The sequence below is a fragment of the Panulirus ornatus genome, chromosome 58 (assembly GCF_036320965.1).
Source record: "Panulirus ornatus isolate Po-2019 chromosome 58, ASM3632096v1, whole genome shotgun sequence".
NCBI lineage: Eukaryota > Metazoa > Arthropoda > Malacostraca > Decapoda > Palinuridae > Panulirus > Panulirus ornatus.
The window spans coordinates 26,650,696-26,669,595 of NC_092281.1; the positions used below are offsets into that span (position 1 = coordinate 26,650,696).

Genomic DNA, 18,900 nt, shown 5'->3' on the forward strand with positions numbered 1-18,900 from the left:
CCTCACACCACATATTGTCCTCAAACGTCTCATTTCCAGCACATCCACCCTCCTGCGCACAACTCTATCCATAGCCCACGCCTCGCAACCATACAACATTGTTGGAACCACTATTCCTTCAAACATACCCATTTTTGCTTTCCGAGATAATGTTCTCGACTTCCACACATTCTTCAAGGCTTCCAGAATTTTCACCCCCCTCCCCCACCCTATGATTCACTTCCGCTTCCATGGTTCCATCCGTTGCTAAATCCACTTCCAGATATCTAAAACACTTCACTTCCTCCAGTTTTTCTCCATTCAAACTTACCTCCCAACTGACTTGACCCTCAACCCTACTGTACCTAATAACCTTGCTCTTATTCACATCTACTCTCAGCTTTCTTCTTTCACACACTTTACCAAACTCAGTCACCAGCTTCTGCAGTTTCTTACATGAATCAGCCATCAGTGCTGTACCATCAGCGAACAACAACTGACTCACTTCCCAAGCTCTCTCATTCACAACAGACTGCATACTTGCCCCTCTTTCCAAAACTCCTGCATTCACCTCCCTAACAACCCCATCCATAAACAAATCAAACAACCATGGAGTCATCACACACCCCTGCTGCAAACCTACACTCACTGAGAACCAATCACTTTCCTCTCTTCCTACATGTACACATGCCTTACATCCTCAATAAAAACTTTTCCCTGCTTCTAACAACTTGCCTCCCACACCATATATTCTTAATACCTTCCACAGAGCATCTCTATCAACTCTATCATATGCCCTCACCAGATCCATAAATGCTACATAGAAATCCATTAGCTTTTCTAAGTATTTCTCACATACGTTCTTCAAAGCAAACACCTGATCCACACATCCTCTACCACTTTTGAAACCACATTGCTCTTCCCTAATCTCATGCTCTGTACATGCCTTCACCCTCTCAATCAATACCATCCCATATAATTTCCCAGGAATACTCAACAAACTTATACCTCTGTAATTTGAGCACTGACCTTTGTCTCCTTTGCCTTTGTACAATGGCACTATGCAAGCACCTCTGACACATATATCATCTTTGTCAATCTTTCCTCACTCATTCCCTCCATGTATCCAAACCATTTCAACACACCCTCTTCTGCTCTCTCAACCACACTCTTATTACCACACATATCTCTTACCCTTTCATTGCTTACTCGATCAACCCACCTCACACCACATATTGTCCTCAAACATTTCATTTCCAACACATCCACCCTCCTCCACACAACCCTATCTATAGTCCATGCCTCGCAACCATATAACAATGTTGGAACAACTATTCTTTCAAACATACCCATTTTTGCTCTCTGAGATAACGTTCTCACCTTCAACATATTCTTCAACCCTCTCACAATCTTCGCCCCCTCCCCTACCCTGTGACTCACTTCCACTTCCATAGTTCCATCCACTGATAAGTCCACTCCTAAATATCTAAAACACTTCACTTCCAGTTTTTTTCCATTCAAACTTACCTCCCTTAACCATACTGAACCTAATAACCTTGCTCTTATTCACATTTACTCTCAGCTTTCTCCTTTCACACACTTTAACAAACTCAGTCACCAACCAACCTCAACAGTTTCTCACACGAATCAGCCACCAGCACTGTATCATCAGTGAACAACAATTGACTCACTTCCCAAGCCCTCTCATCCACAACAGACTGCATACCAACTCCTCTCTCCAAAACTCTTGCATTCACCTTCCTAACAACCTCATCCATAAACAAATTAAACAGCTATGGAGACTTCACGCATTCCTGTCATAAACCAACATTTACTGGGAGCCAATCACTTTCCTCTTTTCCTACTCGTACACATGCCTTACATCTGTGGTAAAAACTTTTCACTGCTTCTAGCAACTTACCTCCCACACCATATATTCTTAAAGCTTCCACAAAGCATCTCCATCAACCCTATCATATACCTTCTCCAGATACATAAATGCTACATACAAATCCATCTGTTTTTCTGAGTATTCCCTACATACATTCTTCAAAGAATGTATGTAGGGAACACCTGATCCACACATCCTCTAACACTTCAGAAACCAAACTGCTATTCCACAATATGATGCCCTGTACATGCCTTCATCCTCTCAATCAATACCCTCCCATATAATTTCCGACAAATACTCAACAAACTTATGCCTCTGTAATTTGAACACTGACCTTTATCCCCTTTGCATTTGTACAATGGCATTCTGCCAATTCTCAGGCACTTCATCATGATCCACACATACATTGAATATCCTTACCAACCAACCAACAACACAGTCACCCACTTTTTTAATAAATTCAACAGCAATACTATCCTAACCAGCTGCCATGCTAGCTTTCACCTTCCGCAAAGCTTTCACTACCTCTTCTTTGTTTACCAAACCATTCTCCCTGACCCTCTCACTTTGCACACCACCCTGACCAAAACAACCTACATCTATCACTCTATCATCATATACATTCAAGAAACCTTCAAAATACTCACCCCATCTCCTTCTCACTTCATCACTACCCATTATTACCTCCCCATTTGCCCCCTTCACCGATGTTCCAATTTGTTCTCTTGTTCTATACACATTATTTACTTCCCTCCAAAACATCTTTTTATTTTCCCTGAAATTTAATGATACTCTCTCACCCCAACTCTCATTTGCCCTCTTTTTCCACCTCTTGCACTTTTCTCTTGACATCCTGCAGCTTTTTTTTATATATCTCCCAGTCATTTGCACTACTTATCAAAAATCGTCCAAACACCTCTCTCTTCTCTTTCACTAACAATCTTACTTCTTCATCCCACCATTCACTACCCTTTCTACTCTGCCCACCTCCAACCTTTCTCATGCCACATGCATCTGTTGAGCAAGCCATCACTGCTTCCCTAAATACATCCAATTCCTCACCCACTCCTCTCATGTCATCTCCTCTTACCTTTTGCCATTCTACACTCAAACTCTCCTGGTGCTTCCTCACACAAGTCTCCTTTCCAAGCCCAATTACTCTCACCACTATCTTCTTCAATTAACACATAATCCAAGAACGCCCTCTGACCATCTCTCCTACTCACACGCATATACTTATGTATATCTTATAAAACCAGGTATTCCCAATCACCAGTCCTTTTTCAGCACATACATCCACAATCTCTCACCATTTCCATTTACAACACTGAACATCCCATGTACACCAATTATACCCTCAACTGCCAAATTACTTACCTTCACATTTATTCAAATCACCCATCACTATATACCCGGTCTCATGCATCAAAGCTACTGACACTCACTCAGCTGCTTCCCAGACACTTGCCTTTCATGATCTTTCTTCTCATGACCAGGTGTTATGGCACCAATAAATCACCTGTCTCTCTCTATCCACTTTCATTTTTACCATCAATCTAGAATTTACTTTCTTACACTCTATCACATATTCCCACAACTCCTGCTTCAAGAGTAGTGCTAAGCCTTCCTTAGCTCTTGTCCTCTCATCAATCCCTGAATTTACCCCCAAGATTTTCCCAAACCACTCTTCCCCTTTACCCTTGAGCTTCGTTTCACTCAGAGCCAGAACATCCGGGTTTCTTTCCTCAAACATAAAACCTATCTCTCCTTTCTTCTCACACACCTTAATCTGGGCCTTTGACATGGTAACATCACACAGCCCTACCTCACACCTACATGTATCACAAAACTTTCTCTCAGCTTTCCATCCACACTTACACACTTATTTGCTCCTGCACAGAAGGCTTTTACACCATTCAACAGTTTTCCACCTACATCATATATCCTTAACACATCCCACAAAGCCTTCCACTTGACTCTGTCATACGCTTTCTCCAGATCCATAAAAGCTGCATACAACTTCTTACCTTTCGCTAAATACTTTTCTACAGTCATCTTTATTACAAAATTCTGATACACACATCCCCTTTCCTGAAACCCCTTGCTCTTCACTTATTCTGCATTCAGTCACTTCCATCACTTTGTCAATTAATATTCTTGCATACACTTTACCTGGTAAACTTAACAGACTTCCCTATAATTCCTAAACACATCCTTTGCACCCAATCCTCAGGCACAACCTTCTGTTTCCATGCTAAATAACATACAAGATGCATCCACTCTATCACACTTTCTCCTCCATAATTAAGCATTTCAGCTGCAATCCCATCCATTCCAGGTGCCTTTCCTACCTTCAGATTCATTATTGTCCTTCTTACCTCCTTGCTACAGGTCCCTGCATTTGAATCCTCTTCCTTCCCTCATCCATACTCCTCCCAAATTCAACAGTTCTTCAAAATACTCTTTCCATCTTCCTTACACTTCCTCCTTTTGATTCAGCAATTCCCCTTCCTTACTTCTCACATCAACATTTCCACACTTACATCCACCTCTCCTTTTTCAACTGCTTCCAGTATAGCTTCTTATTATCCCAAAACTTTTCATTTAAATTCCTTCCAAAATCTTCATCTACTCTTTCTCTACTTTCCTCTTTCAGCTTCTTAACTTTCCACTTACATATTTTGTATTCTTCCCTCCTCCTCTGCTGAACTTCCAAGGGTACATTCCTAGTGAGAAATCAATCATATGCCATTTTCTTCTCTTCCATAGCATTTCTAATCTCTTCTGTCCACCATGCACTGCCCTTTTTATTCCTGTATCTCACTACCTTGTATCCAACTACTGATTCTACAACCTTTACTGGTGTTTCTCTAAACATTTTAAACAACTCATTCACACATGACTGCATTCCTACATTCATTGCATTTCCATCAAGGCTTTTAGTTTCCTTCCTTTCACACTCCTCCCTGTATTTTTCCTGATTCATCTTATCACTTGCCAACACCTCTCCATTCTTCCTTACACTATACGTGCGCTTCTCCCTGATCCTTATCCCCACAAGAACTGTGAAATGGTCAGTCTCCAAAGAATCCTCTCACAACTCTAGCATTCAGCACAGCCTTTCTCAATCTTTCATTCACTGCCACATAGTCAACCAAAATCTTTTGTGCTTCTCTTCCATCATTCCTTATCCATGTCTATCTATGGATTATCCTGTGTTGAAAAAAGGTGTTCGCAAGGAATAAACCCCTCTCAGCACAAATATCCACAAGATAGCTTCCATTCTCATTTACTCCCCATTTACCAACTATCTCACCAATTCCATCACATCCCACTGTCACACTTATATCACCCATTACAACCATGATTCCCTCATTCTCAAAACTGTTTATACAGTCATTCAAATTCCTCCAGAAAAGCTTCATTTCATCCTTACCTCATACAGTCTTCATATTCAAAGGCACATATACACATATGCATATTTCACAATACCAATCTTTCCTTTCACCCACATTATTCTCACGTACCCCTTTGTAATGCTGCATACCCCATGGGTACACATATCCCAGTTTGGACAACACTGCTCTATGCTATACCTGCCATAAGGTAATGCGGTTAAACTGCTGAACTATTCTATAGCATATGAATGAATTTCTATGGAAGGGAAAGTAAAGGATACAGAATCACCAATCCATTTTTAGCCACCAGATTTAACATTTTCATTGATATCTAACAGGAAAGAAACAACCTCTAACACTCACCACATAACAATCATATACATACTATACCAAAGAGAATGCATTTATACAATGTACGTATAAGTGAAAGCATGAAAAATCCTAAAAGCCGCAGGTCCATTAAAAAGTTCCCCACCTTGGAAGTGTTCACTATATACTGTACTGGAATTCTACAATAACCACCACGTAATATAAAGAACTACTACAAAATATGTTGCACCTTACCAAACTCTCTAATCTTTTAGCCACAATTGAAGCAAAACGTCGTTCCCCTGCAAGTTCAGAGATAAGGAACACATACTCAGGTGCATTAACTTGGTTACTTCTGTGTGTTCGACCTGAAACAAGCAAAGGACAAATTCTGTAGAGTTATAAATTAAGATATAATCAAAGATTCAATTTCAATAGATGGCATTTAAAAAAGCTAAAAATTGAAATAGCATTAAAAAGCCACTTGTAAAGAAAAATTATACATTATCCTCTATGCCGTTACAGCAATGTACCACTGCTTACAAATGACAGTAGCAGTCAGTCTATCAACTCATACAGTCTTCTCCACACAAATATAAGAGTAGCTTTCATGGATAAAGAAATATTCAGCAAACTATTCACATGATACATAAGGAAACATTCAACAAGCTGTTCAAATCCCACATGAGGCCAAAAGCTTCTCAAGTTTGGTCAATGCACCAAAAGAAGCACAAAGAATTAAGAGAGGTCTAGAGAAGAGTAAAAAAGATGATACTAGAATTAAGAGAGCTGAGTTACATGGAAAGATTAGGGGCATTAGATATGCCCACCTTGGAACAGAGAAGAATGAGGGGTGACATGATCACAGCCATTAAGTTCTCAAAATAGATCAATGACATACACTGTTAACAGTTCTTAAGAGATATAGAGATAGAACAGAGGACATCATGTGAAGTTAAACAAAAAACCATCAAAAATATGTGAGGAGGTAATCTTATTCCATAAGTGTGGTGGATGAATGGAATAAAATGACTGAAGACTAACTAGTTAATGCAAAAAGCATAAAAAAAATTGGAAAGGTGAACAGTGTCTGGAAAAAATTGTTGTTTAAAATATGGTGATGCACCAGGTTTTATATGCTGAAGAAATCCTATCACATGCTTACAAGAGGAATATTGTATGTCCAACAACATGGTAAGTCTTTGAAGTCAGATGACATAATCTACAGCCTTAGTTACCCCATGGTACATGCAGTGGATGGATGGAACTTCTGCCAGCTATCCTTGACTTCTTACTCTATCAGGAACTATCCATGGGATGGAAGAAGTTATTCAAGGAAAAAAAAAATTCTTCTTGCTTGGAATCAAGAAAATTTCTCTACAAGCAAGATTTCAAGATATCCTGGGAGGGCTGAGTCAAACATCCAGACACTTGTTTGGGCTTCCTTCTAATGTCATCCTTCCCTGTAAAGCTAGGTCTGGTTGACCTACGAAGGCCAGGAAGTCAATTGATAACCTGACAAAGCATAAAGTGTTGAAAAACCCATATGGACCTATTACATCATCAGTTACCTTATTTTCTAGGCTGACCAGATCCAGCTTCTAAGGAAGGGATGACACATGAAAGAAACCCAAACAACTGTCTGGATGCTGGGTTTGTCTCTGCCAGTAAATCTTGAAATCATGCTTGTAGACACATATTTCTTGCATTCAAGCATAAATTAGCCCCCCCCCTCTCTCTCTCTCCCAAGGCAACTTTTAGGACCCATGGTAAAGTACTGGCAGAGGAAATATATGACCCAGAACAGTGATAATATCACTAAACACAAGGTCAGCAAGCGAAAGCTGCATGTCAATACCACAAGGTAACTGAGGCAAGAAAGCATGCTAGCTAATTTATAAAGATTGTACCATGGTGCCAGATATATGATATCCCAACATAAACGAGCCTTGTTTTATATGGTAATAAAGAAGTTGAACTTTTTTTTATTGTGACTCATAATATTCCTGAAATAGGGCCCTACAAGTGAAAACCTCCCTCAAGGTCAGCATGAATCTGTAATTACGAATAAGTAATTACCTCTTGAAAGAGTAAGGTCAGTTCACTTTCTTACATACATATGCATTTAACAATAAAGATGCAAGAGGTGAAAAATAGGGCAAATGAGAGTTGGGGTGAGAGAGTATCATTAAATTTTAGGGAGAATAAAAAGATGTTTTGGAAGGAGGTAAACGAAGTGTGTAATACAAGAGAACATATGGGTACATCTTTGAAGGGGGTTAATGGGGAGGTAATAACAAGTAGTGGTGATGTGAGAAGGAGATGGAATGAGTATTTTGAAGGTTTGTTGAATGTGTTACATGATAGAGTGGCAGATATAGGGCATTTTGGTCAAGGTGGTGTGCAAAGTGAGAAGGTCAGGGAGAATGATTTGGTAAACAGAGAAAAGGTAGTGAAAGCTTTGCAGAAGATGAAAACTGGTGGGTTTGGATGGCACTGCAGTGGAATTTATCAAAAAAGGGGGTGACTGTGTTGTTGACTGGTTGGTGAAGATATTCAATGTATGTATGGTTCATGGTGAAGTGCCTGAGGATTGGCAGAATGCATGCATAGTAACATTGTACAAAGGCTATGGGGATAAAGGTGAGTGTTCAAATTACAGAGGTATAAGTTTGTTGAGTATTCGTGGGAAATCATATGGGAGGGTATTGATTGAGAGGGTGAAGACATGTACAGAGCATCAGATTGGGGAAGAGCAGTGTGGTTTCAGAAGGATGTGTGGATCAGGTGTTTGCTTTGAAGAATGTATGCGAGACGTACTTAGAAAAATAAATGGATTTGTATGTAGCATTTATGGACCTGGAGGAGGTATATGACAGAGTTGATAGAGATGCTCTGTGGAAGGTATTAAGAATATATGGAGTGGGAGACAAGTTGCTAGAAGCAGTGAAAAGTTTTTATTGAGGATGTAAGGTATGTGTATGAGTACGGAGAGGGAAGTGAATGGTTCTCAAAGAATGTTGGTTTGTGGCAGGGGTGTGTGATGTCTCCATGGTTGTTTAATTTGTTTATGGATGGGGTTGTTAGGGAGGTGAATGCAAGAGTTTTGGAAAGAGGGGCAAGTATGCAGTCTGTTGTGGATGAAAGAGCTTGGGAAGTGAGTAAGTTGTTGTTTGCTGATGATACAGCGCTGGTGGCTGATTCAGGAGAGAAACTGCTGAAGCTGGTGACTGAGTTTGGTAAAGTGTGTAAAAGAAGAAAGCTGAAAGTAAATGTGAACTGAGTTTGGTAAAGTGTGTAAAAAAGAAAGCTGAGAGTAAATGTGAATAAGAGCAAGGTTATTAGGTACAGTAGGGTTGAGGGACAAGTCAATTGGGAGGTAAGTTTGAATGGAGAAAAACTGGAGGAAGTCAAGTGTTTTAGATATCTGAGAGTGGATTTGCCAGTCGATGGAACCATAGAAGCGGAAGTGAGTCACAGGGTGGGGGAGGGTACGAAAGTTCTGGAAGCGTTGAAAAATGTGTGGAAGGCGAGAACATTATCTTGGAAAGCAAAAATGGGTATGTTTGAAGGAACAGTGGTTCCAACAATGTTATATGGTTGCAAGGCATGGGCTATAGATAGGGTTGTGCGGAGGAGGGTGGATGTGTTGGAGATGAGATGCTTGAGGACAATATGTGGTGTGAGGTGGTTTGATAGAGTAAGTAATGACAGGTTAAGAGAGATGTGTGGTAATAAAAAGAGTGTGGTTGAGAGAGCAAAAGAGGGTGTATTGAAATGGTTTGGTCAAATGGAGAGAATGAGTGAGGAAAGACTGACCAAGAGGATATATGTGTCAGAGGTGGAGGGAACGAGTAGAAGTGGGAGACCATATTGGAGGTGGAAGGAGAAGTGATGGAATGAAAAAGATTTTGAGCGATCAGAGCCTGAACATGCTGGAGGGTGAAAGGCATGCAATGAATAGAGTGAATTGGAATGATGTGGTATACTGGGGTGGATGTGCTGTCAATGGATTGAACCGGGGCATGTGAAGCATCTGGAGTAAACCATGGTAAGTTTTATGGGACCTGGATGTGGAAAGGGAGCTGTGGTTTTGGTGCATTAAACATGACAGCTTTAGACTGAGTGTGAACGAATGTGGCCTTTGTTGTCTTTTCCTAGCACTGCCTCACACGTGTGTGGGGGGAGGGGGTTGTCATTTCATGTGTGGCAGGGTGGCAACAAGAATGAATAAAGGCAGCAAGTATGAATCATGTACATGTGTATATATATGTATATATCTGTGTATGTATATACATGTATAAGTTGAAATGTATAATTATGTATATGCACATGTGTGGATATGTATGTATATACGTGTGTATGTGGGTGGGTTGGGCATTCTTTTGTCTGTTTCCTTGCGCTACCTCAATAATGCAGGAGACAGCGGCAAAAGTATAATAAATATAAATAACTCAATAATAAAGGTTTTAGTCAATAAAATAAGCTTTGACTGAAAAAAGAGGGAAAAGTTGTAAAGAAGGAACAGCAGTCTGTGAGTTTCTGAGGAGATAAAAAACTTACCTTTTAAAATAGGACAGATTGCAGTTTTCAAGAAGACACGAGAAGGTAAAAGGTTCCATAGGTCAGGAGTGAAGGGAAAAAAGAAAATGAGGACAATCTAAAAGCAAATTGTCAATGGCTATACAGAACACCCTTCTCTCACCTTGCATGGGCCAAAATGTTTAGTTTTACTAAAGTATGTTTTATTTTCTTGACAGTAGTTTCAATAAATATAAAATATGAATTTCACTCATATGCAGTTGGCACCTTTTTAAATGAGTGGGTGAGGGAGGTGGCATCAGGCAAGTGAGCATGAGCCATGATAGGAGAGGTGAACCAAAACAATGCTCATGATTTACAGTTCTTTTATGTACTTTATTGATTATATTCTTTCATCATGGCACCAACATGAAGAAACCAATTGTAATGATGACATTGAAAGTGAAACAAAATTATCAAACAACTTGAGAAATGCTAGTGTTAACAGGACGACAGCCCTCAAGGTCTCTGTGGCCACTGGTCATCCTTTTATTGAAGTACTATACTAACTGGTTCATTAACAGTAAAATTTTATTCTTTTCTGTATTTCTCCCCTTCATTTGTTCATTTCTTTTCAGTTTTTCTTCAAGTACCTCCCCCTTCACCTGGGTACGATCTCTTCTGCTCATAGAGCTCTATGTGAAGTTGGAATACATGTATACTGAGGTATGAAAAACATTACACAGGCAAACCATGAGAGCATCAAATTAGTTTCCCTCTTTCCTTTCCAAAAAACAATTTCTTGATTCCTGATAGATATAGGCTTGGAACACATAACTAAGTTGTCAGTTAATGATGGAAGGGCCTGGCTGCTTGGTGCTCACTCACCTCCATGCCATGATCTAAGACTGGGTGGGTTGCTATAAAGACCTTTATGAAGAAGAGCTGCAGGCCTCCTATGTCTCATGAAGATCAAATGAGCTAGTCCCTCATAGGTACACCCCTTTGGAAGGCAAATGATGTTTAATACCCTATCCCCTGCCAAGTAAAAGCTCTCTAAGATGCTCAAAAGACCAAGCCTACACCTTATTAATGATTTTCATGCTTCTAAAGATACATTTTTGACCATAAGTTTCAGAAGTAGCTTAACCCTTAAACATCTCCAAAAGGATATTCAAAGGAGCAGAATGACTCATCTAGACAGGTATTTACTTAATGAGTTTCTTGCCTCAATTTCAAAGCCACACGCCAAGCCTGGTTGGTGGCTGAAGTTGCAGTGCATGATAAGTTCTCCCCATAGTCAGTTACCCCCTATCCACATAAGTGAGAGGACACTTTCTACAGTTTTCGAGGAAGAGAGAAGATTATCTTGAATTATTTGACAATAATGATCCACCTTAAGACCATGTGGAGTGTGATCTCATGGACAAGGCAGAATTCTTTCAGCAATGAAAGTTGACCAAGATGAGGTAGGAGAAGGTTTCTAGCAAAAGTGAAGTAAGAGTTGCCAGTGACCACCTGACCATGGCAACACTATGTTTGACTAATGCGAATGGTAATTCTGCAAACTTTTATAGTTTTGCTGTTAATAAGAAATGATCAAGCCCACCCACAGTGGAGAAAATTATATAAAACAATTAATTATCAATTTTTGGGTGTTAAAAATTGCAGTGGCACCTCATTTGGCACATTTCTGCGTGCAGTGCTGAAAACCAATAAAACTTCTACATATTACTGGAGTGAAAGTAGTGGATGAGATATACCATAAATCTGAGGTGATTCTTTTATTTCTACATGAATATCTCTGAAATCGTAGTTAAATACATTTTGTAAATAATCTGAAAAATGTGAATTCTAAGGGTTGAAAAGGAGCATTTTGAGAAATTTCAGGATTTAGGTATAAGACAGAGAAATAACAGGTTTAGAACAGACCTATAACATGAGCAGGTAAGAAAAACAAAACTGAATATCCAGATTCTAAATGGATTTCCCAATTCTGAAAAAATGGAGAAAAATCTTTATTGAATTCCTTGAAAATCTAATATCTACATATGAATTTAAATGACAAATCTGAGGAAAAAAGGGCATGTGGAAACTAACCAAACTGCTGGATGGCTCTGTCGGCAGACCAAGGCAATTCAAGGGTTATATGTACTCTTCTTCTCTGGTTGGCAACTCTGCGGTCACTCTGTAGTGAAATACCTGAACTTGCAGCTTCTGAGATGATGGCTATATCCTTTTCTGAATTCATAAACCTTTCCTTTTCTGTTGAAATACAATTGAATTTAATGAAGAATCTTAAAATATCTATTCTATTTATATACTAATTATACTTTGTCGCTGTCTCCCATGTTAGCGAGGTAGCGCAAGGAAACAGACGAAAGAATGGCCCAATCCACCCACATACACATGTATATACATACACATCTACACGTGCACATATACATACCTATACATTTCAACATATACATATTTATATTTTATATTTTGCTTTGTCGCTGTCTCCCGCGTTAGCGAGGTAGCGCAAGGAAACAGACGAAAGAATGGCCCAACCCACCCACATACACATGTATATACATACACGTCCACACACGCAAATATACATACCTATACATCTCAACATATGCATGTACATAGACACACAGCCATATACATATATACACGTGTATATAATTCATACTGTCTGCCTTTATTCATTCCCATCGCCACCCCTCATACATGTAATAACAACCCCCTCCCCCTTCATGTGTGCGAGGTAGCGCTAGGAAAAGACAACAAAGGCCCCATTCGTTCACACTCAGTCTCTAGCTGTCATGTAATAATGCACCGAAACCACACCTCCCTTTCCACATCCAGGCCCCACACAACTTTCCATGGTTTACCCCAGACGCTTCACATGCCCTGCTTCAATCCATTGACAGCACGTCGACCCCGGTATACCACATCATTCTAATTCACTCTATTCCTTGCACGCCTTTCACCCTCCTGCATGTTCAGGCCCCGATCACTCAAAACCTTTTTCACTCCATCTTTCCACCTCCAATTTGGCCTCCCACTTCTAATCATTCCCTCCACCTCTGACACATATATCCTCTTGGTCAATCTTTCCTCACTCATTCTCTCCATGTGACCAAACCATTTCAAAACACCCTCTTCTGCTCTCTCAACCACACTCTTTTTATTTCCCCACATTTCTCTTACCCTTACATTACTTACTCGATCAAACCACCTCACAAAACATATTGTCCTTAAACATGTCATTTCCAGCACATCCACCCTTCTGCGCACAACTCTATCCATAGACCATGCCTCGCAACCATACAACATTGTTGGAACCACTATTCCTTCAAACATACCCATTTTTGCTTTCCGAGATAATGTTCTTGACTTCCACACATTCTTCAACGCTCCCAGAATTTTCGCTCCCTCCCCTAACCTATGATTCACTTCTGCTTCCATGGTTCCATCTGCTGCCAAATCCACTCCCAGATATCTAAAACACTTCACTTCCTCCAGTTTTTCTCCATTCAAACTTACCTCCCAACTGACTTGGCCCTCAACCCTACTGTACCTAATAACCTTGCTCTTATTCGCATTTACTCTCAGCTTTCTTCTTTCACACACTTTACCAAACTCAGTCACCAGCTTCTGCAGTTTCTCACATGAATCAGCCACCAGCGCTGTATCATCAGCGAACAACAACTGACTCACTTTCCATACTCTTTGATCCACAACAGACTGCATACTGGCCCCTCTTTCCAAAACTCTTGCATTCACCTCCCTTACAACCCTATCCATGAACAAATTAAACAACCATGGAGACATCACACACCCCTGCCGCAAACCTACATTTACTGAGAACCAATCACTTTCCTCTCTTCCTACACGTACACATGCCTTACATTCTTGATAAAAACTTTTCCCTGCTTCTGATAACTTGCCTCCCACACCATATATTCTTAATACCTTCCACAGAGCATCTCTATCAACTCTATCATATGCCTTCTCCAGATCCAGAAATGCTACATACAAATCCATTTGCTTTTCTAAGTATTTCTCACATACATTCTTCAAAGCAAACACCTGATCCACACATCCTCTACCACTTCTGAAACCACACTGCTCTTCCCCAATCTGATGCTATGTACATGCCTTCACCCTCTCAATCAATACCCTCCCATATAATTTACCAGGAATACTCAACAAACTTATACCTCTGTAATTTGAGCACTCACCTTTGTCCCCTTTGCCTTTGTACAATGGCACTATGCATGCATTCCGCCAATTCTCAGGCACCTTACCATGAGTCATACATACATTAAATAACCTTACCAACCAGTCAACAATACAGTCACCCCCTTTTTTAATAAATTCCACAGCAATACCATCCAACCCCGCTGCCTTGCCGGCTTTCATCTTCCGCAAAGCTTTTGCTACCTCTTCTCTGTTTACCAAATCATTCTCCCTAGCCCTCTCACTTTGCACACCACCTCAACCAAAACACCCTATATCTTCCACTCTATCATCAAACACACTCAACAAACCTTCTAAATACTCACTCCATCTCCTCACATCACTACTACTTGCTATCACCTCCCCATTAGCCCCCTTCACTGATGCTTCCATTTGTTCTCTTGTCTTACGCACCTATTTACCTCCTTCCAAAACATCTTTTTATTCTCCCTAAAATTTAATGATACTCTCTCACCCCAACTCTCATTTGCCCTCTATTTCACCTCTAGCACCTTTCTCTTGACCTCCTGCCTCTTTCTTTTATACATCTCCCACTCATTTGCATTATTTCCATGCAAAAATCGTCCAAACGCCTCTCTCTTCTCTTTCACTAATAATCTTATTTCTTCATCCCACCACTCACTACCCTTTCTAATCTGCCCACCTCCCACACTTCTCATGCCACAAGCATCTTTTGCACAAGCCATCACTGCTTCCCTAAATACATCCCATTCCTCCCCCACTCCCCTTACCTCCTTTGTTCTCACCTTTTTCCATTCTGTACTCACTCTCTCCTGGTACTTCCTTGCACAAGTCTCCTTCCCAAGCTCACTTACTCTCACCACTCTCTTCACCCCAACATTCTCCCTTCTTTTCTAAAAACCTCTACAAATCTTCACCTTCGCCTCCACAAAATAATGATCAGACATCCCTCCAGTTGCACCTCTCAGCTCATTAACATCCAAGTCTCTCTTTCGCACGCCTATCAATTAACACGTAATCCAATAACGCTCTCTGGCCATCTCTCCTACTAACATACGTATATTTATGTGTATCTCTCTTTTTAAACAAGGTATTCCCAATCACCAGTCCTTTTTCAGCAAATAAATCTACAAGCTCTTCACCATTTCCATTTACAACACTGAACACCCCATGTATACCAATTATTCCCTCAACTGCTGCATTACTCACCTTTGCATTCAAAGCACCCATCATTATAACCCGGTCTCGTGCATCAAAACTACTAACACATTCACTCAGCTGCTCCCATAACACTTGCCTCTCATGATATTTCTTCTCATGCCCAGGTGCATATGCACCAATAATCACCCATCTCTCTCCATCCACTTTTAGTTTTACCCATATCAATCTAGAGTTTACTTTCTTACACTCTATCACATACTCCCACCACTCATGTTTCAGGAGTAGTGCTACTCCTTCCCTTGCTCTTATCCTCTCACTAACCCCTGACTTTACTCCCAAGACATTCCCAAACCATTCTTCCCTTTACCCTTGAGCTTCGTTTCACTCAGAGCCTAAACATCCAGGTTCCTTTCCTCAAACATACTACCTATCTCTCCTTTTTTCTCATCTTGGTTACATCCACACACATTTAGACACCCCAATCTGAGTCTTCGAGGAGGATGAGCACTCCCTGCGTGACTCCTTCTTCTGTTCCCCCTTTTAGAAAGTTAGAATACAAGGAGGAGAGGGTTTCTAGCCCCCTGCTCCCATCCCCTTTAGTCACCTTCTACGACATGTGAGGAATGCATGGGAAGTACTCTTTCTCCCCTATCCCCAGGCATACAGACATATACATATAAACACATGTACATAATTCATACTGTCTGCCCTTATTCATTCCCGTCGCCACCCTGCCACGCATGAAATGACAGCCCCTTCCCCCACACGCATGTGAGGTAGCGCTAGAAAAAGACAACAAAGGCCACATTCATTCACACTCAGTCTATGGCTGTCACATATGATGCACCAAAACCACAGCTCCCTTTCCCCATCCAGGGCCCACAAAACTTTCCATGGTTTACCCCAGATGTTTCATATGCCCTGGTTCAATCCACCCTGGTATACCACATCGTTCTAATTCACTCTATTCCTTGCATGCCTTTCACCCTCCTGCATGTTCAGGCCCCAATCACTCAAAATCTTTTTCACTCCATCCTTCCACCTCCAATTTGGTCTCCCACTTCTCATTCTCTCCACCTCTGACACATATATCCTCGTGGTCAATCTTTCCATGTGACCAAACCATTTCAATACACCCTCTCCTGCTATCTCAACCACACTCTTTAAATTACCACACATCTCTCTTACCCTTTCATTACTTGTTCGATCAAACCACATCACACCACATATTGTCCTCAAACATCTCATTTCCAACACATCCACCCTCCTCTGCACAACCCTATCTATAACCCACGCCTCCCAACCATATAACATTGATGGAACCACTATTCCTTCAAACATACCTATATTTGCTTTCCAAGATAATGTTCTCGCTTTCCACACATTTTTCAACGCTCCCAGAACTTTTGCCCCCTCCCCCACCCTGTGACTCACTTCCACTTCCATGGTTCCATCTGCTGCCAAATTCAATCCCAGATATCTAAAACACTTCACTTCCTTCAGTTTTTCTCCATTCAAACTTACCTCCCAATTGACTTGTCCCTCAAACCTACTGTACCTAATAACCTTGCTCTTATTCACAGTTACTCACAGCTTTCTTCTTTCATACACTTTACCAAACTCAGTCACCAGCCTCTGCAGTTTCTCACCCAAATCAACCACCAGCGATGTATTATCAGCGAACAACGACTGACTCACTTCCCAAGCCCTCTCATCCACAACAGACTGCATACTTGCCCCTCTCTCCAAAACTCTTGCATTCACCTCCCTATGTGAAACTAATTCATTACCACTGACAGTAAATGCAGGTGGTTCAAAAATTCCTTATCAATGAGCAAATAAAATTGGGCTAAATTCACCTTTGAATGCAAAAATCAATCATTAAATCTGCAGACCTTTCAAAAAATCTTGATCATACGAAAAAGTACAATGATACTTTAAATTCCTTCATGAAGTGATATCTCCACTTAACTTAATATCAAGTTGATTTAACTTACATTCTTTCTAATCTTTCAAAAATTATTTTTCAAATCTAAATAACAGTGGCAAAACATACAAAAATCATATTTCAAATTCAAATAACAGTAGCAAAACATATTATATTTATATATATATTATACTTGATCACCGTTTCCTGCAACAGCAAGGTAGCTCCAGGAAACAGATGAAGAATGGCCCATCCAATCAAAACATAAAACATAAAAAAATAAAACATAAAACATAAAACCACATAATGAATATGTGGTACCTGCATATCATAAAATCCTACCTAGTATGAAACACAGAGAGAGAAAGTGAGCTTGGAAGAATGAAAAATTTCTTCTCTAGGGTGGTGTCCCATGTCCTAAGAGGAATCTTGCTTTTTAGGGAGGTTAATAGCCCTACATCCTTTGCTAACTATCCATTCAGCAGCACCAGCCTTAATCACTGTGGGTCCTGCTGGCCGACCACTGGACAACATAGCCACCACATTATTCTCAAAATAAGGATATCACCCTAAAAAGTCATCATCGATAAGAGAAATATTTTCCAAGAGAGAGGTGGAGGAAGGGCAAACTAAACAATCAGAAAATCTGTTTGTTGGATACTACCCTGAAGAGAAAACGTTTTTCATTCTTCAAAACTCTCTTTTCTCTCCAGGGTCAGCCTGTCCCCTGAGCTGAGAGTACACAAAATTAAGAGGGAGGATTAGATAAACCTTCTTAACTAAGTACAATGATAACCAGACAAACATCACACATAAATTTCAGAAGTTGCATGACAGCAGAAAATGTTCAAGAGGTAGAGCCCCATGAGTGTAAACCTCCTCCCATTACAGTACTAACAGGTAACTAAACACCATACAGATGATCTTGTTACACACCTCCAACCCTCTCCCTTACATGTGACAGCCCAATTCCACGGAAAGTAGATTCTCAACATCCAAACAAAGTAAAACCAGGCAAAAGTGTTTGTGGAATGCAAAAGGCAGTACGGCAAGGGTAAAAGCCATGTTTTGATATCATAAGCTTTGTTATGTAGGCCAGGTTGGACCAAATATCACCTGCCTTTTAAGCTATAAAGAAACAGTCCTTGCAGAGAGGGGTTTTCAAAATGCCTTAGTGAAAAGATGCATCCGTTGATCATTTCTGGTTATCTCAAGATAGTCTGAAAGGTTTAATCTGGAATACTGCACACTGTTCTTCATTAATGATCTTCAAAGAAGCAATCATAACAGGAGATTTTTGTCTGAAAATGGTGTGCACTGTACAAAATCTTTTCTTGGCACTAAAAAAGGGTTGTCATGAGCCAGAGATGAGGCTGGATTGTCAAAAAAATCCTTGGACTCTAACAAATGAAGACCTTTGCCAACTCCCACTGGCAGCAGCAGCAGGTCTCAACAAGAAAAAGTATCTGAGAAATTATTCCAATTAGGTCCCATCACGT

At 40.4% G+C, this 18,900-nt stretch overlaps 1 protein-coding gene across 2 annotated transcripts in view; it reads right to left on the bottom strand.

Moving 5' to 3' along the window:
* The window catches only part of sno (strawberry notch), a 468,152-nt gene that overhangs the window by 100,120 nt on the left and 349,132 nt on the right, over positions 1 to 18,900 (bottom strand). For both annotated transcript variants that reach the window (XM_071695604.1, XM_071695603.1), the window contains 2 exons: positions 12,199 to 12,363; positions 5,833 to 5,945 (listed from right to left, as the gene is read on the bottom strand). In XM_071695604.1, the coding sequence (XP_071551705.1) occupies positions 5,833 to 5,945; positions 12,199 to 12,363 (278 nt within the window). The remainder of the gene's footprint in view (positions 1 to 5,832; positions 5,946 to 12,198; positions 12,364 to 18,900) is intronic.